The 25,973-nt window shown below is 39.0% G+C and overlaps 1 protein-coding gene and 1 non-coding gene across 3 annotated transcripts in view; one reads left to right on the forward strand and one right to left on the reverse strand.

Moving 5' to 3' along the window:
- Positions 1-283: 283 nt before the first annotated feature.
- Positions 284-390, reverse strand: LOC123391819. Its single transcript, XR_006606535.1, has one exon. It is a non-coding gene; the product is annotated as a U6 spliceosomal RNA (small nuclear RNA).
- Positions 391-2,248: 1,858 nt separating this feature from the next.
- YIPF4 (Yip1 domain family member 4) overlaps positions 2,249-25,973 on the forward strand; it is a 41,405-nt gene continuing 17,680 nt past the window's right edge. Inside the window, exons 1-4 of one of the 2 annotated variants that reach the window (XM_013048654.2) lie at positions 2,249-2,552; positions 17,465-17,618; positions 19,078-19,249; positions 22,203-22,280. In XM_013048654.2, the coding sequence (XP_012904108.1) occupies positions 2,474-2,552; positions 17,465-17,618; positions 19,078-19,249; positions 22,203-22,280 (483 nt within the window). In that variant the 5' untranslated portion in view covers positions 2,249-2,473. The remainder of the gene's footprint in view (positions 2,553-17,464; positions 17,619-19,077; positions 19,250-22,202; positions 22,281-25,973) is intronic. The other variant, XM_004777909.3, reaches the window with a different exon arrangement.

A 25,973-nucleotide genomic window follows, 5' to 3' on the forward strand; every position in this document is an offset into this window, starting at 1 on the left:
CATAGGACCATCAGGAGTAGCTGGAACTCACTGCATTTGTTCATCACCACATCTAAGAAGAGGCTTACAGTGCAATGGCTACTCCTTCACTTCTACCTTACAAATCTTGTACAAACTATTCTTTTGAGAAACTCTAACCTGAAGGCATATACAAATATGAATTCTACAAATCATAGTTCCAAGTTAACTGAGTGTATCCAGTACAAATGATCACATCCTTCAAATGTTTGCTCAACTGTCACTTTCCCAATATCCTGACAATCCTATTTTATTTTATATTTTTAAAAATATGGAATGCTTCATGAATTTGCATGTCATTCTTGTGCATGGGCCATGATACTCTTCTCTGTATCGTTCCAATTTTAGTATATGTGCTGCCGAAGCAAGCACCTGGCCATCCTATTTTAAATTGCAACTCATCACACCTCCTTTGCAGGCTAACTGTTCCTAGATTGCCTGTAAATGGTGGTGTTCCAAAGAGTATCATTCTTGGTACTCTTCTCCCACTTACCACACTCTTCCTGGGACATCTCATCTATATTCATAGATGCAGTTACCAACCATACACTGATGATTATGACACTACCTTCAGTTCAGAACTCTCTGCACTGAGTCTTTATTACCGAAGAGTAACCAGTCAGCTCAGCCTGCGTATTCTTAAATGCATGGTGTTCAAAACTTTCCCCTCTCCCCACACGAGGTCCTCTTCTTCCTCTTCTTCTGTTTCATCACTTGACAAATAACAAACACATCCAACCACCTAAGCAAGAAACATGAAATCACACTAGGCTCTTTCCTTTTCTTTAATCCAAACTCTTCCTATTGATCATGAAGTTCTGGGGATTCTTAAACTTAGTATATCTCATATATGTTTCCTCTTTGCCATCTCCAATGCTGCAACCAAAGCCCAAGACTTATATTTCTGCAAATGTCTCATACAAGTATATGCTCTCGATATCTGATATGTCATTCCTTTGCTGTAATTCCTTTAATGGTTCCTCTAACACTTCCAGAAAAGAAGGGGGGAAAAGCCAATCTTTGAATAGCATGCAAGATTATTAATGATCTTTAAAAAAAAGATTTTATTTATTTATTTATTTGAAAGAGAGTAAGTGAGCGCACACAAAGGTTGCAGGCAGAAGGAAAAGTAGGTTCCCCACTGAACTGGACCCTCAGTGCAGGACTCAATCCCAGGACCTTGGGATCATGACCTGAGCCAAAAGCAGATGCTTAACCAACACAGCCACCCAGGCGTCCCTTATGATCTCTTCTTTACCTATTTATGCAATCTCATCTGTAGCCATTTCTCCCATCAGACTTAAACTCCAAAAAAATCTAAATGACTTCTGGTTTCCCAAGTACATTAAATGATCTCTGGAATATTAGGACCCAAGCTGACAGCAAGCCCCACCTCACCCCTCCCCCCGCCTTCTTCTCCAGAAGTTTTCACCCTCCTTTAGGTACCAACTTAGTTGTTATCTTCTATGCAAACACTTTCAATATTCCCTTCTACTCTATTGCTCTACTGCTGATGCATCACGCATCTCTGCAAGTCTGTCTCATGTTTTACCCCAAACCCTCTCTCTCCAGATTGGAAGCCACAGTTATGTAACTTGTATATTAAATTTAAGTATATTTATTTAAGCGTTTAAAAACGTAGATGGGTCCGTAAATTTGGTTAAGTTTATCAACAGACAGGGCCTTGTAGTGAAAATAGCACTGGACTAGAAGTCAGAAGATTTGAGTACCATCCTAATTCTATTCCTTCCTTATTTGGGCCTCAGTGGTCTCCCTCATAATGTAGCTAGAGTACAGCCCCAGTTTCTGGGTGGCAATTTACAACTTCTCTGCTTCTTTATTATTACCCAATCCAGCCCCCTTCCTTTCACACCTGACTCTCGGAGGCGCTATATGATTTACTCAAAATCCCATGACAAGTAATCACTGTAATGGGAAAGCAAAGCAATCTTGGTATCCTAGACCGGAGTTGACCTCTAGGAACGTTCCGAGTTCTAAAATTCTGTAACCCATCCACTTAACAAAAACGTTATAAACAAGTATAGATAAGCTACAAGCGAAGAGACATAAAGTAAACAATAGCAGCCAAAAATGTAGGTGAAGCATCGAGGTTCCACGAATTAGAGGCGAACTTCCCATCCTCGGGCCAACTTCCGGAATCAACAACGGAGAGACCCAATCAGAACCTTTCTCCCGGGAGCCAATGGGAGAGCACATTACAAAGAGCCAATCCAAGGGCCGCTGTCACTGTTGTGATGCTGTCAGGGCGCCGGCGTCGTGGTGCTTGGGCGGTCGCCACCTAAAGGACTTCGTTGGGGCAGCCTCGGGGGCAGCTTGTCTCCGGCCTCCCTGCCAGCCTGCTCTTCCCGGATCGCGGGCCTCAGCGTAGGGTGTGCGTGCGGGCGGGTGCCTGGGCCGCCTTGGGGCCTGGGCCCAGCCGCAGAGGGGCCGCGAGATGCAGCCGCCGGGCCCGCCCCCGGCGTATTCCCCCACGAACGGGGACTTCACCTTTGTCTCTTCGGCAGACGCGGAAGGTGAGGCTGCACCCCAAGAAGGCCCGTCCCCCCAGTAGACGCGGGGTCCCACGCGGCGGGCTCTCTCCGGTGCTGAGGTGGTTGCGGCCGGGTGGGGACGGGCAGGAAGCCGACTGGGGACCGGAGCCCTCTGCGCCTGCCCGGCCTTCGGGAAGGGCCTGAGTGGCGGGCGGGGGACGACGTCCCAAATTCCTCGCCCCGCGTCTCAAGTGAGCCCACGCCACAGTAGGATTTTATTTCTGCAGTGACTTGCTGTTATTCAGAAAAGGGGTGGTTAGATTGGCCAGGGTAGGTGTCAGAATGAAAGCAGTGTAGGGGAGCGGTGGTCCTCTCTTATTTCTGGATAACTTCATGCTGGGCGTAGATTCGGTACTGCGAATACAAACTTCCCCCTGGGAGTTCGTGGGGGTTTTTGTTTTTTGTTTTGTTTTGTTTTGTTTTTTATGGACTCTGATATCTTGCGGACGTCCCAGTTTTCCTCCTGTTTTATAGTGTTTGACCTCAATATTCAGAGAAGTGGGCCCACGTATGTTTGAAACTTCTTGTAATACAGTTGGGTTGTTCCCAAAGGCTTTTACTTAATTCCTTGTCCTGTTGGGAGGAAGCAGTTCTGCTAGATTTTTCTTTTTCTCCATCACAGGAAAGTTTGTTTTCCTCTTCTCTGTTCCTCACCAGACTCTCTGGAACCCGTATTTTTCTCTGCTAGTCAGTTTCAAATTCTACTTTTGTTAGACTATGTAACCGGACTTACTCCCTGATGATAAAAAAGATTACGCATAAAGCTGTAGAAATTTCAGTCTAGAGAAGAAGAACCTAGAGTTTGCCAAGAAATCTGGTTTTAGGGACGCTTTCGTGGTGCAGTCGGTTAAGCATCTTCCTTTGGCTCAGGCCAGGATCTCAGAGCCCTGAGATCAAGTCCCACATGGGGCTCCTTGCTGGGAAGGGAGCCTGCTTCTGCCTCTGCCTGCTGCTCCCCCTGCTTATGTTCTTTCTCTCTTTCTCTCTCACTGACAAATAAATAAATTCTTAAAAAAAAAAAGGGGGGGAAAGAAATATGGTTTCAGAGTGCATCAGTTAGTGTAGCTTCTTTTCCTTTTCTTTGTTTTGTTTTCCTCTTGATTTGTGAGTGGTGGTGTTTGAAAAAAACCAATGTCGCATATGTTAACTATCTAAAATTTAAAGTTTAAAAAAAAAGACGGGCGGGGGGGCGCTTGGGTGGCTCAGTGGGTTAAAGCGTCTGCCTTCAGCTCAGGTCATGATCCCAAGGGTCCTGGGATTGAGCCCACATCAGGCTCTCTGCTCAGCAGGGAGCCTGCTTCCTCCTCTCTCTCTGCCTGCCTCTCTGCCTACTTGTGATCTCTCTCTGTCAAATAAATAAATAAAATCTTTAAAAAGATAAAGTTCTATTTTTTAAAAAAATGGTATTATAATTTTGGTTATAATTTAAAATGGAAAATATAATTTTTATTTATCATAGAGAACATAGCTGATACTGCTATTTTACTTTTTTTCCTAAAATTTTAAAAAAGATTTTATTTATTTGAGAGAGACAGAGCAGGTACAGGAGAAGAAGGAGAAGCAGACTTCCCACTGAGCAGGGAGCCCATTGGGGGCTGGATCTCAGGACGCTGGCATCATTACCTGGGCCAAAGGCATGTGCTTAGCCCACTGAGCCACCCAGGCTCTCTTGATACATTTATTTTAAACTTAATATGAATATTTGGTGAAATATAGCAACCCAAAGTATTTCAGTTTGTTTGATCTAAATTTGGTAGCATAGTGATTTGGGAGGTATATCAACTTTAATTTACTAGACTTTAAAAAAAATTGTCTTACCATTGTTCAGACTCATGTATCTGTGTGTATATGTGCCTTATCCACTCTAACCCACTGAAATAACTTTTCTCAAACACACCTAAGAAAACTAACAGTGATACAACAAGCTAACCCATTGACTCTATACTAAACCAAGAAGCCTGGAATAAGTAATCTTAACCTAACGGATGGATGTAAGGTTTATTCGAACTTGTCCATTTAGCTTCTAAGGATACAGACTCCCTGTATATCCAAAGATGTATAGACAAAAATAGATATATGTATAAAAATACCCTCAAGTGGATGACATTGTTCATTTTAAATTCAGAGGATTTTTTAAAGATTTTATTTATTTATTTGATAGAGAGAGAGCATAAACAGGGGGAGTGGAAGACAGAGAAAGAGAAGCAGTTTCCCTACTGGACAGGGAGTCTAACGCAGGGCTCGATCCAAGGATTCTGGGATCGTGACTTGAGCTGAAGGCAGACGCTTAACCGATTGAGCCCCCCAGCTGCACCTAAGTTTACAAAGTATTTTAAGCAAATGACTTCTTTGGTCTTTTTTTTTTTTTTTTAAAGATCTTATTTATTTATTTGACAGACAGAGATGACAAGTAGGCAGAGAGGCAGGCAGAGAGAGGAGGAAGCAGGCTCCCCGCTGAGCAGAGAGCCCGATTCGGGGCTCAATCCCAGGTCCCTGGGATCATGACCTGAGCTGAAGGCAGAGGCTTTAACCCACTGAGCCACCCAGGCGCCCCTTCTTTGGTCTTTATAAGAATTCTTCTGAGCTTCATTTTTCTTGTATTTTATGATGAAAATGAGGCTTAGAGAAGTTCAGTAACCTCCATGTGAAGGATCTGAATTCAGAGCTAATCAGAATTATTTCCATGAAATTGTGGTGATTCTTATATTTTTGTAAAAGAGTCCTGGGTTTACTTCCTGGCTTTGGCAGTTACTATACATGTGATGTTGCCCAAGTTACTTAGCCTCTCAGCTTCAGTTTTCTCATATACAGACTGGGAATTAATACACAAGTGCTGAAATAGTTTGCAGATGCACAGTACTTAGTACTATATCTGGAAGATGGAAGAGCTTGGTACATGGTAGCAATGATACTGCTGCTCAGTTTTCACTATTAACTGGCTCCACACTTATTTTTTATTGTTTTCGAACATGAAAATTTGACTCTACAACTCTCTTTTCTCTGGTTCCTAAGCATGTCATGTAAATTCTTTCTTCTTTACTCTAACCATGAGTATTTTCAGTGTATATTTTCCTTCTAAATTCTGTCCAGGTCTCTCTCAATGATACCTGTCTGTAGTATTTGTGCATACAAATCCTTTGTTATAAAATGTCCCATGGTGTCTTCTCTCCAGACCTATGCATATCCTGATCCTCATGCTTAGAAAGCCTTTCTCCTCCTTCCCTGGAGTTAAGACTTAAGACAGAACTGGAATGCTTCTTCCTTGATGAAACCTTGCTTAACTGTCCGTTAGAAACAGAGAATTCCCTGATCTTTTCTATACCCCAGCACTTACCACAGAATCCAGAATATAAACATCACAAAGTAATTGTTGAAGGAATAAATGATTTCGGCTTTTATCTCATATGACATTGATACTTGGGACTATAAAGCAGCACATTTTGGATGGTATAACTAAAAAATTACTGGATGTAGAGCCAGCAGACTTCAGTTAAAGTCCTGAGTCTTAGAGTAGCTATGTGATATCAGGCAGGTTACATAGCTTCTATAAGCTTCTGTTTTATCACCTGTGAAATGAAAAGCAGGGGCACCTGGCTAGCTTAGTTCATAGAGCATACAACTCTTTATCTTGGGGTCATGAGTTTGAGTTCCATATTGGGTGTAGAGATTACTTATTAAAAATTTTTTTCTAAGCGGGATGCCTGGGTGGCTCAGTTGGTTGTGTCTGACTGGACTTCAGCTCAGATCATGATCTCAGGGTCCTGGGATCGTTGGGCTCAGTGCTTAAGTGTGGCATCTGCTTGAGATTATTTCTCCCTCTGCCCTTCCCCCTACTTGCACATGTTTTCATGGGCTCGCTTGCTCTCTCTCTCTCTAAAATAAATAAATCTTTTAAAATTTTTAAAATGAAAAATATTTTTTTAAGATTTTATTTATTTATTTGACAGAGAGAGATCACAAGTAGGCAGGCAGTGAGGCAGGCAGAAGTAGATGTGAAGCAGGCTTCCTGCTGAGCAGAGAGTCTGATGCGGGGCTCTATCCCAGGACCCTGAGATCATGACTTGAGCCGAAGACAGAGGCTTAACCCACTGAGCCACCCAGGTGACCCTGAAAAATATTTTTTTAAAGATTTTCTTTAGGAGGGCGCCTGGGTGGCTCAGTGGGTTAAGAGCCTCTGCCTTCGGCTCAAGTCATGATCCCAGGGTCCTGGGATCGAGCCCCGCATTGGGCTCTCTGCTCGGCAGGGAGCCTGCTTCCCCACTCTCTCTCTGCCTTCCTCTCTGTCTACCTGTGATCTCTGTCTGTTAAATACATAAATAAAATCTTAAAAAAAAAAAAAGATTTTCTTTATTTTTCAGAGCACAAGCAAAGGGAGTGGCAGAGAGAGGGGGAGAAGCAGGCTTCCTGCTGAGCAGGGAGCCCAGTGTGGGGCTTGATCCCAGTACCCTGAGATCATCACCTGAGTTGAAGGCAGACGCTCAACCAACTGAGCCACCTAGGTGCCCCCAAAAATGAAAAAAACTTTTGAAAAATGAAAAGCACACATAATATTTTGAGGTATTTAAGATGTGTATAAAAGCAAGTTCCTTAAGTACAAGTTAAAAGGACATGAGCTATGTATGAATAAGTCAGCAAATGAGTAAATAAATAAATAGTGAAATCCACCCTGAATACTCAAGTTGGTAGTGAAAAACTATCCAAAAGCAGCAATGAAATGCATGTCCGTAAATGCAAGAACATAATGATATATATATGTAAAGTGTAGTATAGAAGTCTTCAAGTATCCTTTGACTTGATTTTGTATCAGATAAGTAAGTAAGTCTTTAGCTGGTTTATGTCCTGGGCACTTAGTAATAAAGAATCTGCCTCAGTCAAAATTTGCATTTTAACAAGATCCCGCTGTGATTCATACGCATATTAAAGCTTGAGAAGCAGTGATTTAGAATGTTATGAATGGTTAGAAAGGGAGAAAGGAAATTTTTTTCTAGCTGTAAGATCTGGGACAGTTTAATGGAGATATTTTGCCAAACTTTGAAGGATAGATAATGTTTTTTTTTTTTTTTTTTTTTTTTATTTATTTGACAGAGAGAGATCACAAGTAAGCAGAGAGGCGGGCAGAGAGAGAGAGAGAGGGAAGCAGGCTCCCTGCCGAGCAGAGAGCCCGATGCGGGACTCGATCCCAGGACCCTGAGATCATGACCTGAGCCGAAGGCAGCGGCTTAACCCACTGAGCCACCCAGGCGCCCCGATAGATAATGTTTTATATATAGGATGAACTAAGTACCTCCATGTGCAGGGGTCTGCTTATGAAGAAGTCCCTGACGGCAAGAAATGGTCTAATAAGAGTTTCGTTGTACGTAGTAAATGGTTTAAAAAGTATGGTTCAAAGGAGAAAGTGGTTTCTGCAGGAAGGATGAAGGAAGTCTTCAGGGATGACTTATGAGATGAGGTATATTTTGAAGGTTTTTTTTCCAGTTGAACAGAGGGAAGAACATTCAGTTAAGAACTGTGCAAGCACAGTACCTGTTGGAGGCTGTCCCTTGGTCTTATACTTTCTCATCTTCACAGACCTAAAGCAATGCTGATTTAGACCGTGAGCTCCTCACAGTTAGAAACTGTGCTTTGCTTATTTGCATTGCCTAGCACGGAGCTCACGGAGCCTCACAGGAACTCTGTGATGAATGAATGACCACATGATACTTTTTGATTAAGATAAAGGTGTTGTGGGCGCCTGGGTGGCTCAGTGGGTTAAGCCGCTGCCTTCGGCTCAGGTCATGATCCCAGCGTCCTGGGATCGAGTCCCACATCGGGCTCTCTGCTCAGCGGGGAGCCTGCTTCCTCCTCTCTCTCTGCCTGCCTCTCTGTCTACTTGTGATTTCTGTCTGTCAAATAAATAAAATCTTTATAAAAAAAAAAAAAAAAAAAAAAAAAAGATAAAGGTGTTGTGCTCCTAGACTAGAAGTGAAGCCAATACTAATTCAAGAGAAATTCAACAAGTAGTTGGAAAGGTAATGAATAGAGACAACTAAGCAAGAAAGATGATCTAAGCCACCTGATAGCCATTTTCCTGTCTTCATATTTTTCTACCTCTAACTATCTTTGTATCTATTTTGAAACATTTATCTTTCCTGCAAATCTTAAAGGAAAGGTTTCTTCTCTCCTTTCCTAGGATAAGCCTCTGCTAGTGCTTTTTATCTTCCTGTCTTTTATGGAACCTTTCTTTATCTTCACTCTTTTTCCCTCTAGCATTTTCTATGTCTCCTGTTTTTTTCCATCTCTACCATCACTCACAGGTACTCTCCTCGTTGACAGAATTGTAAATTAAATCCACTTCCCTTTTTCCTTATTTTCACAGCTAGGCTGTTTTTTCCTGTTGTTTTGTTTTGTTTCCTGTTTCCTCAGCATCCAACAATCCCTACCACTCTGTTGGCACTTCACTTGCTACCTTTAATCTGCAGAAAAATCTTCAACAGTGTTTCTCAGCAGGAAAAGGTCCATGAGAACATAAATTTGACATATGACAAGTAATGTGTTAAGCTAAATTCCTTAATGCAGAATTCCCAGAGCCTTTAATATGAGTATTAGTTCTAAAACACCAAGTGGGGATTGTGGTATGCAGGATTTTCCAAACTTAGTGAACATCAAAAACCTTTCGTGAAGGGCATGTCATAGGATCCAGATTCCAGATTTATACACAGAATGTGTATAAAGAAACACTTAAGCTATAAAGACAAGTTCATTTGCCTTTTGCTTGATTATTTATGCTCTTAATGATTTGTCCCCATGCTATCTTGTACAGCTTTTGGAGATGAACTTCTTTATCAGAAGCCTTCAGCTTCAGTGCCTTTGTTCCTGCCATTTTTTTTTCCTTGGAGTGAATTCTCTTCTCTTTACTTTACTATTTATCGGCTATCCCTCATCCCCAAATTCAGGTTCTACCTCCATATAGCCTTCCTGCCCACTTCTCTGGTAGCTTAGGCCTATTTACTCCTTTGGTACCTATGATCACTGGGCAATTTGCATTGTCGTTTACCTACAGAAGAGTGTGTTTTAAATTGAGGTATAATTTACATACCCTGTCACCCTCTGAAAGGATACAATTCAGTGGTTTTCAGTTTATTCACAAAGTTACACAACTACCACCACTTCTAAGCCTAGAACATTTCATCACTCCAAAAAAAGCAACCCTATACTTGTTTTTAGTCCTTCTTTGTTGCCACCTAGACACTGGCAACCACTGATTTACCTTCTATCTCTGTAGGTTTGCCTGTTCCAGACATTTCATGTAAGTGAGGTAATATTTGACTTTCTGTAGCAGGTGTCTTTTTTTTTTTTTAACTATTTTTTTTTAAAGATTTTATTTATTTATTTGACAGAGATTTCAAGTAGGTGGAGAGACAGGCAGAGAGAGAAAGAGGAGAGAGCAGGCTCACAGGCAGAGAGAGAGAGAGGAGAGAGCAGGCTCCCCACCGAGCAGAGAGCCTGACAAGGGGCTCAGTCCCAGGACCCTGGGATCATGAGGCAAGCTGAAGGCAGAGGCTTTAACCCACTAAGCCACCCAGGTGCCCCTGTATCAGGTGTCTTTTACTCAGCATAATGTCTTCAAGTTTCATCCATGTTGCAGCCTGAATTGTAACTTTTCCTTTTTCTGGATGAAAAATGTGCCATTGTTTGGATATACAGTACTATCAGTTAGATTTTAAAGTCCTTACAGTATCTCACTTCTTTATATCACTCTCAAGTCATCAAAGAAATAAGCTAAGTAATTCAGAAGTATTAATTATTAGAGTAATTGATCGATATTGAAAAAAGAAAGATACTAAAATAAAAATGACTTAATGTTTGTGATATAGTTCCTCTTGCCAAGGGCCAGAAACTTGTCTGTAGTCTGTGTCCACTTTCTCTTATTTACTTGGTCATCAGATTATTTCATACTACCTCCAGAATAACTATATAATGAATCTATTCTTCCTTCTCCCTGCCTTGAGCCTTTACCATTTCTCATCTCTGCTGTAGCTGCCTGACTGTTCTCCCTGTTCAGATCTCTCCCCTCTTAGATCAATCTTCCATCTTGCAGCTAAGGTTATGTTTCCAAAATACCAATCTAATTTTGTATATTTGCTTTTTTAAGGGCTTTGATGTCACTTACTGATTTAAGCTATAGGAGGCTATTTGCCCTTCTGTTCATTCATTAATTTCAACCAGTACACGTTTGTTGCCTACTATGGGCCAGGCACTATTATAAGTGGTGGGGAGATATGTTCAAAACAAAACTACAACAAAACACTTAGTTCTTGCCATCATAGAACTTACAAACATTAACCAAATAATCACACAAATACGTTATTATAAACAGTGATAAATGCTCTGAAGGAAAAGCCCGGGGTATAATGAAAGGAATCTAATCTAGTCTGGGAGATCAAGGAAAATTTCCTTAAGCAAGTACATAGGAGAACTGAAAAATGGATGGCATTTAATTATCCGAAGTTGGATAAAAACAGCCTGGTATTCATAGGAGGTAAAAGGGATCCTGGTTCGTTTAATGAACTTGAGAGGCCTAGTGTGGTTAGAGCATAGTGCAGAAAATTTTTCTGGAGAAGTAGGTAGGGTGCATAGGGATTGTTGGACCTGAGCTGAAAAAGCTGCGGAAGGCCACTGAAGGATTTGAAACAGGAGAGTGGAAGAATAGCATTTTAGAAAGAGTCTTCTGGCTACAATTTAGAGAATGGATTGTAAGGACACAGGAATGATTAGGGAGAAGGCGCTTAGTAGACTATTATAGTCAGGCAGGCAGAAGATACAGTTTGGTCTAGCTTGTGCTTGGGGTAGAAATGGAGAAAAGTGGACAGGTTAAAAAATATTTAGAGGTGAAAGTGACAATTTAGTGGTGGATTGGATGGAGCAGGGAGCATGTGAGTGAAGGAAGTTGTCAAGGATTATCAAGCTTCCAGTTTATAATGCTGAGTGAATAATGGTACCGTTCACTGAAAGAAGAAACTGGGGGAAGACCTTAGATGCTAAGAATTTAGTTTTGGGGGGCGCCTGGGTGGCTCAGTGGTTTGGGCTGCTGCCTTCGGCTTGGGTTATGATCTCAGGGTCCTGGGATCGAGCCCCGCATCGGGCTCCCTCCTCCGCAGGAAGCCTGCTTCCCTCTCTCTCTCTCTCTCTCTCTGCCTGCCTCTCTGCCTACTTGTGATCTCTGTCTGTCAAATAAATAAATAAAATCTTTAAAAAAAAATTTTAGTTTTGGAATATTGAGTTTTAGGTGCTTCTGACATAGTTAAAAGGAAATATTAAGCTAATAGTTGATTATATAAATCTGTAGAAGTGGACTGGACTCAATATATTGCTTTTTGAGCTCAGCCTTCTTCAGTCTTCTTGCGCCCTGTGATGGTCTGAATATTTGGGTCCCCTCCGAAGTTCATTATATTGAAATCCTAATGCCCAGTGTGATGGTGTTAGGAGGTAGGGAACTTTGGGGAGGTATTTAGGTTAAGAGGGTGGAGTCCTCATAAATGGGAATAATATTCTTATAAAAAAGATTCTACAGAGCTTCCTATCCACTACTCCTGTGTTAGGATACAAGGAAAAATCTGTAGACCAGGAGAAGGCCCTTATCTGACCCAGCAGATCTTAGACTTCCAAGCCTTTAGACTTTAGCCTTGAAAGAAGACTTTAGTCATCTAAGCCTTTAGATCTTAGACTTTAGAGCCTCTAAAACTATGAGAAATAAATTTCTGTTGTTATAAGGCAACCTGTCTGTGATCTTTGGTTACAGCAGTCTGAACAGACTAAGACACTCTTATATAGAAATTACAGTATCATAATAATCCAATAGTTACTATCAGTGCTCTTTTGAGTGATAATTTTCTGTTAAGGTACCCAAACATTTAGCCTATTCCTTGTGTGAATTTCCCCCTCCCCAAAATAGATACTATCTCTAATACAAGTTAATAGTGTGGACAAGAGAATTGTTAATTTTTCTTTTATAAAAATTTCCTACTTGATTTTTAATAGATTATATCCATGTGGGGCTCCTGTGTGGCTCAGTTAAGTGTCCGACTCTTGATCTCCGCTCAGCTCTTGATCTCAGGGTAGTAAATTTAAGCGCTGGGCTGGGCTCTGCAGTGGGCATGGAGCCTACTTTAAAAAAATATCTGTGTCCATATAGATATTATCACAAATATCATCTATACAGTTGGCTTATGTAGTATGATATGTGGTGTATAATGGGGCAAGAATAGCTTTTCTTCCCCGTTTGAAAGTTGAAAATGACTTTTTAGGGGGCGCCTGGGTGGCTCAGTGGGTTAAAGCCTCTGCCTTCAGCTCAGGTCATGATCCCAGGGTCCTGGGATCGAGCCCCATATCGGGCTCTCTGCTCAGCAGGGAGACTGCTTCCTCCTCTCTCTCTCTCTCTCTCTGCCTCTCTGACTACTTGTGATCCCTGCCTGTCAAAGAAAGAAAGAAAGAAAGAAAGAGAAAGAAAGAAAATGACTTTTTAGGCAGCCTTTCTTGGGGTAGTTAAGCAAGGTTTACTGTTTTAAAAAATTAAACTATTTCTATAAATTTTAAATTCATAAGGCATTATATAAATTTATAAGAGTGATAAAACTACACAGAACTATATACACATACATACACAAATAAGTGGATATAAAACTGGTAAAATCTGAAAAAAAGCAAACTGTATCAATGATAGTGTCCTGGATTTGGTGGTTATGTAACATGGTACCATTGAAGGAAGCTGGGTGAAGGATATAACTTTTCTGTACTAGTTTTGGAACTTCCTATGAATCTATAATTATTTCAAAATAAAAAGTTTGGTTAAAAGATTCATAAGACAAAAGAAATTTCTGTTACATACATTTATGCCAAAATGAGATTTAATTTTTCCAAAGGTAGGTTCAGGAGATTTAATTGACTTTTTTTAAGTTTCTTTCTTTCTTTTTTTTTTTTTTTTTGAGTCATTTTTTACATACAACTTGGGGCTAGAACTTATGACCTTGAGATCAGGAGTCACATGCTGTCCAACTGAGCCAGCTGGGCACCCTGATTTAATTGATTTTAATTAATACTGTATACAATATAAAAATGTACTAACAGTATTGAAGAGTAAAGGTACTAACACCATAAATCAAAACAGTATGAATAAAAATATAACCTAAGACAAAATCTCATATGAGGCTTTAAAAATGTTTCTTACTGTGTGAATAATAAAAATTATTCTTCCTTGGTGCCTCAGTCAGTTAAGCATCTGCCTTCTGCTCAGTTCATAATCCCAGGATTGTGGATCTGCTTCTCCCTCTGTCCCTCCCCCGGCCTACTCCAGCTCTGTCCCCCTGCTAATGCTCTCACTCTCTCTCTCTCTCTTAAATAAGTAAAATCTAAAAAAAAAAATTTTCTTACGAAATAACTTCAAAATCCAATGTAAGTCTAGCAATTACAAGATTGTTATTTACTTCCATCGGTTTCTTGATATCTTTTCATTGCCTTATGCAAGCATTAAAATGTTTTTATCTCTAAAATGGAACAACAGAATTTATCCATTCAGTGTGAAACATGTGCTTGTTTTATTTTGCTGCACAAATACTCAGTTCTGTTTTAGATTTAAGGACAAGGACACATGGATTTCATTTTCACATGAAATGAGAATTTTTATCTTTGCCCTTGTTGCTTGTTAAATAAGAAAAAGCTTCTCCACATATATAATGTTAACAGGTATCAACAAAATGTTAATTATTCTTTGCAAAACACTCTTCTTTCTCAGAAATATAGAGCTCATCTAGTTGCAGATCAGTAAATCTCATCCTGAGTATGATATCCTATAGCACTGACCGAGTTCTTCTCCTCTTCCCAAGTGAAGTTCTCAGGCTCAGAAGATTCACAGAAAAGATCCCTCATCTAGTAATATACTTGAGTTTAAAGGGAGGGGAAAATTACTATTAAATCTTACCCTGCAGTATTTCCAGGTGGCTTTCAGTAAAACTTGAAATCCACTGATACTCTTCCTCATTCTCAGGCAAACAAGTGGAAACATTTTTAAGATTTCCTTTTGCAGTAGATTTTTTTCAAAGATTAATTTATTTTATATCCACTTATATCGGGGCGCCTGGGTGGCTCAGTTAGTTAAGTGTCTGCCTTCAGCTCAGGTCATGATCCGAGGGTCCTGGGATTGAGCCCTGCATTGGGTTCTCTGCTCAGCAGCATGTCTGCTCCTCCCTCTCCTTCTATATCTCTCACTTTCACTCGCTCTAAAATAAATAAATAAAATCTTTCTTTAAAAAAACAAATCTACTTATATTTATTATCTTCACATTGGTTTTACTTAGCAAATGACAAGAATATTATAAATAGTATAGCAAGAAGGAATTAATTTAAAATTAATATTTTATAATACCTACCCTGGAGTTGACAACTAAGCTAGCAGGTTCTTAACTCTGGTTTAACTTAAGAAACCTGTGCTCCTGGAGTAGTTTGGAATCTTCTTGTTTTCTGACATTCTTGTCAACATGTTAAGCTAACTACAAGTTTTTTGACTTTCTGTTGCTTTTTTATACCCACACCTAATTATATCTTGGGAACACTAAGGGATGTGTCAGACTGCTATTACTGGCATTCCTGCATATGTCCATGATATTTTTCTACTTTATAGTAAATGGGATTTAAAAAAAAAAACCTACAAAATGAAGCTAAAGGTGCCTTTTTTTTTTTTTTAAAGATTTTATTTATTTATTTGACAGAGAGAGATCTCAAGTAGGCAGAGAGGCAGGCAGAGAGAGAGAGGAGGAAGCAGGCTCCCTGCTGAGCAGAGAGCCCGATGCGGGACTCGATCCCAGGACTCTGAGATCATGACCTGAGCCGAAGGCAGCGGCTTAACCCACTGAGCCACCCAGGCACCCCTAAAGGTGCCTTTTTGAGGTTCTGGCATCCATGCTATGACAAACTGCTGAACATAAAATTCTTCATCACAGCATTTTTTAGTACTATAATTTCTATATCCTTTTTTTGGTTTAGATTAAGGACTGTTAGGTGCAGTCCTTTCTGGAGGCCAGGAAACAGTTGTTAAGGTCCTTTCCTGCCTCATAATTCTAAAACCTTTAATGTTACTGCCATACTAATGACTTCCTGATCTAAATCTTCCCTTTGTTAAATCGAGAAAAGCACTCTTTGTACCTGTTGGAAATGGAATTTTAGTTACATTTCACCTCTTTTATTTATTTCTTAATTTAGATTGAAACAAGCAGAAAGTAATTTCAGAGAATATTTTAGTCTCAAGATTCTATGATAGCATTTACAGGAACTATTTTTAGACTAAATAGGGAAGGACATGAATTCAAAAATACTTGCATTTTATTTCAAGCTGAGTCAACTCCCTTTTAAAAACTTTTTAGAATCATCTACTGCTAACCTGGAAGTATTTTGAGTAGGAAACTGGAGACAGAGGACATTAATGATTTGCTGTATCAGTAGCTAAAACTAGGACTTATCCCCAGAATACAAACTTTGTTACAATTAATTGCAGGAGTTGTCACGACCAGATTAAGATGTGACTCATAATTGAGCCAGTCATTAATTGAAGTGTAAGCCAGAATTCTAATAGCAGTTCTCAAAAAGTAACCTAGAATTTGGAGTAATGTGCAAATTAAGCTCTTTATATTGTATATGATCTTCAGGTAAGGAGAGTCTGTATTAAAACTATTCTGGGGCGCCTGGGTGGCTCAGTGGGTTAAGCCGCTGCCTTCGGCTCAGGTCATGATCTCAGAGTCCTGGGATCGAGTCCCGCATCAGGCTCTCTGCTCAGCGGGGAGCCTGCTTCCTCCTCTCTCTCTCTGCCTGCCTCTCTGCCTACTTGTGATCTCTCTGTCAAATAAATAAATAAAATCTTTAACAAAAAAAAAAATAAAAATAATAAAAATAAAAATAATAAAATAAAACTATTCTGGTTTGTCTTTGCCAAGATTATTGTCTCAACTACCACTCCAGTCATGAGGCTTCTAGTTAACAGCAGCAATGGTTGTTTAATAGTGTGTATTGTCTGGTCCTACTTTTTTTTTTTTTTTTACTTAATTTCTGTATGACCTCAGTTCCTTTACTATTGCCATTTGTTTTTCAACCAGAAAATGTGGCATTTGTACTACTTTAATTATCTGTAACCTCTAAGGCACTGTGGAGACTATGAATGGAATTTATTTTGTAATGTGGATAACTGAATCTCTTTACTCCTTTTTAGAGTTGCCCTAAAAGCAAAACAAAAATCCCCAAACAGCTTCATTTTTGCCCAAACTAAAGATAAATGATGTCATTATATAAAGAAAAGGGCTGAAATAGCTGGGAACTCTTACTAGTCAAAGTTGTCCAGAACCAAGCGTTAATATACAAAGCACTTAGCATAGATATTTGGTGATTTAAATGAAAAGAATGTGTAAATAAATACATGAAATGTAGGGGAAAGCCATTTGCAGTTTTTCTTTAACAAATTTTATCTAATAGTTTACATATATATGGATAATGCCTTTAGAATTTATACAGTCAATTTGTTCTGAAGCACATAGTGTGCATAATAATGAAGGGAATCCAAAATGATACCATGTAATATATTTTGTTTATATCATCCATATAAAGTGGCTGTTTTAAGTCTAAGATTCTTTTACTGGTCTCACCAATTATCTGAAATCTTTTAAACGTCTTCACTTCCCTCATCTTTCATTTTCTTGTTGTAAAATAAAAGATGGTTTTTAGTTATTTATCAGCTGTAAAATAGGATTATATGCCATAGCAGATATTCATAGAGATCTTCAAATGATAATTATTTTACTTAAATATTATATTCATGTAGGTTAAGAGTCACACATTTTTACCTTGATTTTTATAGTTTTGTCCTCTCTCCTCCTAAGATCTCAGTGGTTCAATAGCATCTCCGGATGTCAAATTAAACCTTGGTGGAGATTTTATTAAAGAATCTACAGCTACTACATTTCTGAGACAAAGAGGATATGGCTGGCTTTTGGAAGTTGAAGATGATGATCCTGAAGATAACAAGCCACTCTTGTATGTAAAAATCATAATATGTGTTTCTTTGTTTTTTGGAACTAGTCTGTGGGATGATTATATTCTTTTGTGTTATTTAAATACAAGTATGGCTGATCTTAACCTTTTTGGTTAGACTATTAGGTGCTTTTCAATTTTACTAGTATTTAGAAAAATTAAAATAATGAGAATATTTTAACCCTATTGAGTGGCAAAAATGGAAAGAATTGTAATTCTGTATATTTGTCTCACTCACATGCACGTACCTACCCCCCCCCCACACACACACAGATATTCCAAACTGTTAGGGCTTACTTGGGCTTAGAGCTATCTCAAGTAAACATCCAGTCTAAGTAAAAAAGCAGACTGCTTGCTATGGAAATTAAGTTTAAGGCAAATTAAACCTCCACAAAGATTTGCACTCCAAAAAATCTCTCCCATGCAGAAATTTTAGAGGTAGCACTGGCAGGACTAGAGGAAGTCTTTCACTTTCTTCATAGTACTTGAAATTTTTCAAGTGATTATCATTTGAGAAAAAAAAAGGAAAGAATTTAACAGCTTGGGAAGAACCTATAGCTCTGTAAAATCAAGGCATTATCAGGTTAATCTCTGTGGTAATTGTTGGTAGATTAAGTGTTAAAATTTTCTGTTTCTTAATATTAATACACTGTTTTTCATCAAATTTTTAAAACAGTGAGTTATAAGATGCAATTATTTTATGTTCATCGATAAGCAGGAAACAGTATGTAAGGCAGCATAAAGCCAAGACATCAAAAGGCTATCTTATTAGTGTAGGGATAAATGGGAAACAACCCACCCTACAAAAAGAGGCGGCAAGGATGTTTGCTTGTCTCAGTTTGGCAGTGGGTGGGCTGTTAGAAAAAAAGTAACCCCTGAGAATGGAAACCCCACACCAGTTCTCATAGGATTGCAGTCTGAATTATCAGTATGGTCAAGGGCTCAAGCAGAAGATTTTATTTAAAGTTACCCCAGTTACTCCAGGAGACTGTAAAATGGAAAGGCAGATCTTGGAAGAAGTTGGCTTCACTCCAGGCTGACAAGGTACGACACCAGCAGTTGTGACAAGCATCCTGATTTTAGAGAGGTTAAAATGTTGAAAATGTACGCCATGGAATCAGTGAAATGCCGTACTTAAAATGCAATGCTTTGTTGACCAATGGAGATGACGCTGTCATATATTTTTTTAAGATTTTATTTATTTATTTGACAGAGAGAGATCACAAGTAGGCAGAGAGGCAGGCAGAGAGAGAGAGGAGGAAGCAGGCTCCCTGCTGAGCAGAGAGCCTGACGCAGGACTCGATCCCAGGACCCTGAGATCATGACCTGAGCCGAAGGCAGCGGCTTAACCCACTGAACCACTCAGGCGCCCGACACTGTCATGTTTAAACTTTAATTTTATTGCAGCTGTCTCAGTATTCAGAAATGCATGCTTTTTAAGAATTTTTATTTTATATTATAGGGAGGAACTGGATATCGATCTAAAGGATATTTACTACAAAATCCGGTGTGTTTTGATGCCAATGCCATCACTTGGTTTTAACAGACAAGTGGTGAGGGACAATCCTGACTTTTGGGGTCCTCTGGCTGTTGTTCTTTTCTTTTCCATGATATCATTGTATGGACAATTTAGGGTAAGTATATGTTACTTTATAGAAAATTGAAATATTTTAAGAGCTTTAAAATTAAAAGTAGCCAAATGTTAACTGTAATGCTACATTATGTTTAAGAAATGCTTTACTTTTTTTTTTTCTTAAGATTTTTATTTATTTATTTGACAGAGAGAGATCACAAGTAGGCAGAGAGGCAGGCAGAGATAGGGGGAAGCAGATTCCCTGCTGAGCAGAGAGCCCTATGGGGGACTCGATCCCAGGACCCTGATATAATGGCCTGAGCTGAAGGCAGAGGCTTAACCCACTGAGCCACCCAGGCACTCCAAGAAATGCTTTACTTTTACACATTATTTCCAACTTGTTCATCTCTAGAACTCTTTTTAATTAAATAAGTGAGGAGTACTTTAATGCTTTCCAAACTTTTACATCATCATTCTTCTAGAAAGTACTAACAATTGCATTGCAACTGGGTAAACAGATGAGACTACTCTAAGCTAAGCTGAAGTGACCAAAGTGACCAAAAGGGCTTCCCTTGCCCTTTATGATTTCTCCCAAGGGATGAAGAGTCTGAAACACAATACTCAACATGTTCTTACCTTTTATTTATTCTCAAAATAAATATTTTAGGGGCTCCTGGCTGGCTCAGTCAGTGGAGCACATGATTCTTGATTGTGAGTTCACACCCCACACTGGGCTTAGAGCTTACTTCAAAACATAATAGTAAATACTTTAATAAATAATGACAAGGGTTCCATCAGAATTTGTTTTTATATAATACTTTGTTTTGGGGCGCCTGGGTGTCTCAGTGGGTTAAAGCCTCTGCCTTCAGCTCAGGTCATGATCCCAGGGTCCTGGGATTGAGCCCCACATCAGGCTCTGCTCAGCAGGGAGCCTGCTTCCTCCTCTCTCTTTCTCTCTCTCTCTGCCTGCCTCTCTGCCTACCTGTGATCTCTATCTGTCAAATAAATAAATAAAATCTTTAAAAAAAAATACTTTTACTCTCAGGGGCTTTATCTTTATTATCAAAGCAACATACACATTACTCCTTAATCCCTAGCTTAAGGCTTTATGGAAGTAAAAAATAACTCTATCACTGAATGATTGAGAAATGAATTCATTTCTTGTTGCTTCTGTAACAAATTTCCACAAGTTTTGTGGCTTAAAACAGTGAAAATTTATTTGACGGTTAAACAAGTCAGAAATTCAAAATGAGCTTGAAGGAGCTAAGATCAAAATGTCAGCAGGGCTGACTCCCCTGTAGGCTCCAGTTGGTTAAAGCCTCTACCCATATCTAGAGGCTGTCAGCTTTCTTTGGTTTCTGGTGGCATGACTATAATCTCTGCTATTGTGGTCACATTACTTCTTCTCTACTGTAGTCAAAACTCCCTCTCCCTCCTTTTTTAAAGGACAGTTGTGATTACATTTAGTGCTCATTTGGATAATCCAGAATAATCTCCCAATAGCAAGATCCTTAGTGTAATATAACACTAGTCTTATTAATATTTACCTTAGATCAATAGTTTATATCAAGTATTCTGTTGGAAATATGCATTGAAGAAGTCGGATGGGGATTCTGGTCTACTACTCACCACTAATCCTTCACCTGGAACATCTCTAATTTTATCTGTTTTGTATAATCTTTCATTTGAACAAAGGATTGTAAAACTAAAAACAGATTATTGCCTCCGTAGAACATCACTCAGTTGGGTTTTACTTGATGTTTTCTGTGACTAGATTGGGGTCATGAATTTTTGGCAAGGATACTATTTTGTGTCCTCCATATACTCTTAGGGAATATGTGATATTGATATATCTTTTACTGGTGCCTTTAACATTGGTTGCTTGATTAGGTGATAGGGTGGTATCTGCCCAGTTCCTCCACAGTAAAGTTGCTATTTTTCCATTTTAATTAATAAATAAGTATCTTGTGGAGATACTTTATGACTATGCAGACATTGTGTTTCTCCTCAAACTTTAGCTCACTAATTTTAACATCAGTTGATGGATCTTGAGTTCAGCAGTTACTACTATAGTGTTTACTGCATGGTGGTGTTCTGTTTTCCTCATTCCTTCCACATGTATTGATTGGTATTCTCTATGGAATAGCTACCCGTACTTGGCCATTGCTTAAATATTGTTGTATTTATTTATGTCAATATGGAATCATGAATATTTATTTTATTTTCTGGATTATAACCCAGTGCTATAATTATTTATTTTATTGGTGAGATTATTCCAGTTTAAGCATTGGGAACTCCTTCAGGTTAGCTTCTGTGTCCTTTCAACATCTTCCCATTAGTTCTTTGAGCATTTCCTTTCCTTCTAAGTCCACAGAGTGTTCTGGGCTCTCCTTTTATCTCCCCTGCCCCAACCCTGGCATCAGTTATTTATCAAAAGAATCCTAGTTCCTTTTATCAGGGAATGATGCTTAGAAACCAGGATCTGGGCAATAAGTATGCTTATTTTGCTGTTGGGTCTTCATTATTTCTAGACCCTGCAAGCAGATAAAACTTGGAGATAGAGGCATATATGATTATCACACTAAGTCTCAGGAGTTAAAATTACCTGAAATATCTCCCACTTACATATATAATTAATGTAAATTTTAAAGACCTTGGGAGAAGACCTATAACTTCTTATAGGGATGAATTCTCCTTGCAAGATGTTGTAAACCAGAGGTTTGGAAGTAAATACTTTGCTCATTTTTTGCGGTAATTTTTCATCAGAGATCTTGAAATATTGAGATTTCCTTAGGCAATTGATCATTGCTAAATTTTCATTTGGATATAAAATTGTATTAACATACTGCATTCTTACTAGGTTTTGGAAAGATACTTGGTAACTCAAAGTCTCTATGACCTGAAATTGTATATCCCAAACTGTCTTACATAAGCAGAGAATTGACTTTGAGGGAAATTATCACCTTATTTGGTACAAAGCTATTAATTGCATGAATTTTTTTTTCCCCCTTAAGGTGGTCTCATGGATTATAACCATTTGGATATTTGGTTCCCTAACAATTTTCTTACTGGCCAGAGTACTTGGTGGAGAAGTAAGTAGTTGATTTTGAAAATAGCCTTTGTTTCTGATCATAAATTTTATTTTTGGTATTGTACATATTATCAGTAGCTATATTCATCATAATTAATTCTTGTCCCAGAATTGCTTTTAAGTTACACTACTTCCCCTAAGAAGATCAACATACTGGGATTGTGCATGCTCAATAAAGGTTACAAGAAAGGAAGAAGAAAGAAAAGATCCCATACCACCCATAAGTAATGTACAGCTTTTTAGGGAAACATAATTTATTTTCTAGTACAGCATTTCTCAAATTTTTGATCTCAGGTCCCCAAGGAGATTTTTTTGTCTGGGTTTTATTTATTAATACTTATCATATTAGAAATTAAAATAAAATTTTTGAATATGTATTTATTCATTTAAAAGTAAAACCAGAGACGCCTCAATGGCTCAGTCGGTTAAGTGTCTGCCTTTGGCTCAGGTCACGATCCCAAGGTTCTGGGACTGAATCCCTGCTGAACAGGGAGCCTGCTTTCTCTCTCTGCCTGCCTTTCCCCTTGCTTGTGCTTGCACTCTGTCTCTATGACAGATAAATAAAATGACCCAAGCCAAAGCCAAGAGTCCATGGTCAACTGACTGTGCCTCCCAGGTGTCCATAAATAATATGGTGGCTCATTGGGTTAAGCCTCAACCTTCAGATTGGGTCATTCGGGGTCCTGGGACCGAGCTCCGCATCAGGCTCTCTGCTCAATGGGGAGCCTGCTTCCCCTTCTCTTCTCTCTGCCTACTTGTGATCTCTCTCTCTCTCTTTGGCAAATAAATAAATAAAATCTTTTTCAAAAACCAAACTGCTTTTTTTTTTTTAAGATTTTATTTATTTATTTGACAGAGAGAGATCACAAGTAGATAGAGAGGCAGGCAGAGAGAGAGAGAGGGAAGCAGGCTCCCTGCTGAGCAGAGGGCCCGATGCAGGACTCGATCCCAGGACCCTGAGATCATGACCTGAGCCAAAGGCAGCGGCTTAACCCACTGAGCCACCCAGGCGCCCCCAAACTGCTTTTTATATAAAAAATAATAATAATACATTTTAAAGAAAAACAACTTTTTCAAAAACATAAAAGTGCTAAGAGTGGCATTGTTTTGCATTTTTGCAGGTAGCTTTAATGTCTGGCTTAATGGAAGCTGGTTTCTAATATCTGCTTTCTGTATTCAGTCTGTTATGATACATTGTCTTGGTTAAAGTATATGAGAAAAAGAAGGCCTTAAACATAGAATTGGAAAAGGAAGGGTATTTCTTTTTAAGATTTTATTTATTTTAGAAAGTGCATTGGGACGCCTGGGTGGCTCAGTTGGTTAAGCAGCTGCCTTCGGCTCAGGTCATGATCCCAGTGTCCTGGGATCGAGTCCCACATCGGGATCCTTGCTCCGCAGGGAGCCTGCTTCTCCCTCTGACTCTGCCTTCCACTGTCTGCCTGCCTGTGCTCGCTCTCGCTCGCTCTCTCTCTGACAATTAAATAAATAAAAAATCTTAAAAAAAAAATAAGAAAGTGCACAAGCGGGAGGTGGGGGGTGGGATAGAGGTGGAAGCAGACTCCCCACTGAGCAGGAAGCCCATATGGGCTCAGTCCCAACACCCTGGGATCATGACCTGAGCCAAAAGTAGTTGCTTAACTGGCATCCAGAAAAAAGAGTGTTTTAATAGCTTTTTCAGATGATTATGGATGTTCTTCTCTGAAACTATACCTACATTTAATAAGTCATAGCTTCTTAAAGGTTTGTTGCAGTAAGGAATCTCAAACAATATTAATGAACTTTTCATACTTTGTTTCATTAAAATTTCACTTTGAGTGGATCTTTTTACGCATGCACGGTTATTTGGAAGACATTGGTTCACTAAGTTTTACACATCTTCCAGATGTTGACACGTCTTACTGTACGATATCAGAAAATCACATTAATTAATATATCCACCCATCTTTAAGTTTAGATCAGGCTAAAGTTTGGATCAGCTCCCTGGTGGATGGACAGCCTGCTTATCCCTCTTCACCACTTGTGCTCTCTCTCATGCATGTTCTCTCTCTCTCTCAGATAAATAAATATTAAAAAAAAAAAAAAAAACGCTTATGATACCCAACTCTGAATAACCATAGTTTTTCTTTCACTTGTTCTTTCAAGTAAAAATGGTGTTCCATTTTTACTTGAAATTACATCTAACTCAACACTTCACTCAAACAGTTATAGAAGCGCTTTTCTTTGGGATAACCATTGAACCAGGATAAAACAGAAATGCTTCCTATGGGAATACCTAAGTGGCTCGGTCAGTTGAGTGTCTGCCTTCAGCTCAGGTTATGATCCTGGGGTCCTGGAATCGAGTCCTGTGTCAGGCTCCTTGGGGAGGAGCTTCTCCCTCTGCCTACTGTTGCCCCTGCTTGTGCTCTCTTTCTCTCTGACATATAAGTAAAATCTTAGGAAAAAAAAAATGGGAACACCTGGGTGGCTCAGGGGCTTAAAGCCTCTGCCTTTGGCTCGGGTTGTGATCCCAGGGTCCTGGGATCGAGCCGCACATCGGCTCTGCTCAGCAGGGAGCCTGCTTCCTCTTCTCTCTTTCTGCCTTTCTCTCTGCCTACGTGTGATCTCTGTCTGTCAAATTAATAAATAAAAATAACTAAATAAAAAATCTTTAAAAAGAAAAAAAAAGACTTTCTATGTACTTCCCATTTGTTATACAGAATGTTAAAGAGATATACTCAAAAGCTGAGATTTAATAGAATTAATCATTTTAACTGTTTCATTAAGGATATTCTTAGGTGAAACTAGCTTTTTTTCTTTTTCTGTGATTGTGTAGTAGTGAAGAGTACAGTAACTACTAGTATAGTTTATGCCACCTTGATTCACAGTAAAGCAGCACATTTTACCCATTTTTGTTTTTCCCTGCTAGTATGAATCCGATGAGAAAAGGCAAATAATGTTTTATTATTTTTATAGTAAATACTTTTGACCTTCCAATCTTCTGGAAGAGTCTCTGGGACCCTCGGTAGCCCATGAACCACATCTTCTGAACTGCTGCCCCATTAAAAAAGACTTTGTGAATTACTGTAAACCTAGGAATTTTAGCAGTTTATTCTCTTTTCTTTTGCTTTTTGTTTTTTGTTTTTTGTTTTTTCTAGCAGTTTGTTCTGTGGAGAGATTAAAGCAGTGAGGATGCCAGGCACAGTTATCTTGTGGGTGTTGACTCTCTAAGAACATTGATGGCTCAATGCAGAGACCTTAAACGTTTTTCTCCTATTTGATAGAAAGATCTGCCAAGCCTGTTACTTAGTTTAGTTATCTGCTTTCCAGTTTCCAAGATTATGTTGCTGTTGTCCCATCTTCTCTTATTCTGTTTAGCCTCTTTTTTAAAAGAAAATTATATCACTTATTAATACAATAAAACAAAGCACATAGTTTTATTTTGTAATACAGATTATGTAATTATGCACTAGGCAAAGAATAATATGAAAATACCATCATTCATAAAGTGTCACAACTGAAAATTACTATAAAAGAGGAGGAAGTAGCTTTCGTCAAACTTTATTTTCTCCAAAGTAATGCAGTTATCTTATACAAAATAACACTTTGATTCTTGTAAATGGCTTTTCTTTCATTACATTCATTCTCTTTATATCATGTGTCTTATCTAAACTTACAGAGTTTAGGATCAGACTTTTTTTTCCTGGTCCTTTTGAGG

This window comes from Mustela putorius, unplaced genomic scaffold (assembly GCF_011764305.1).
Source record: "Mustela putorius furo isolate JIRA1106 unplaced genomic scaffold, ASM1176430v1.1 tig00000281_pilon_pilon_pilon, whole genome shotgun sequence".
Classification (NCBI taxonomy): Eukaryota; Metazoa; Chordata; class Mammalia; order Carnivora; family Mustelidae; genus Mustela; species Mustela putorius.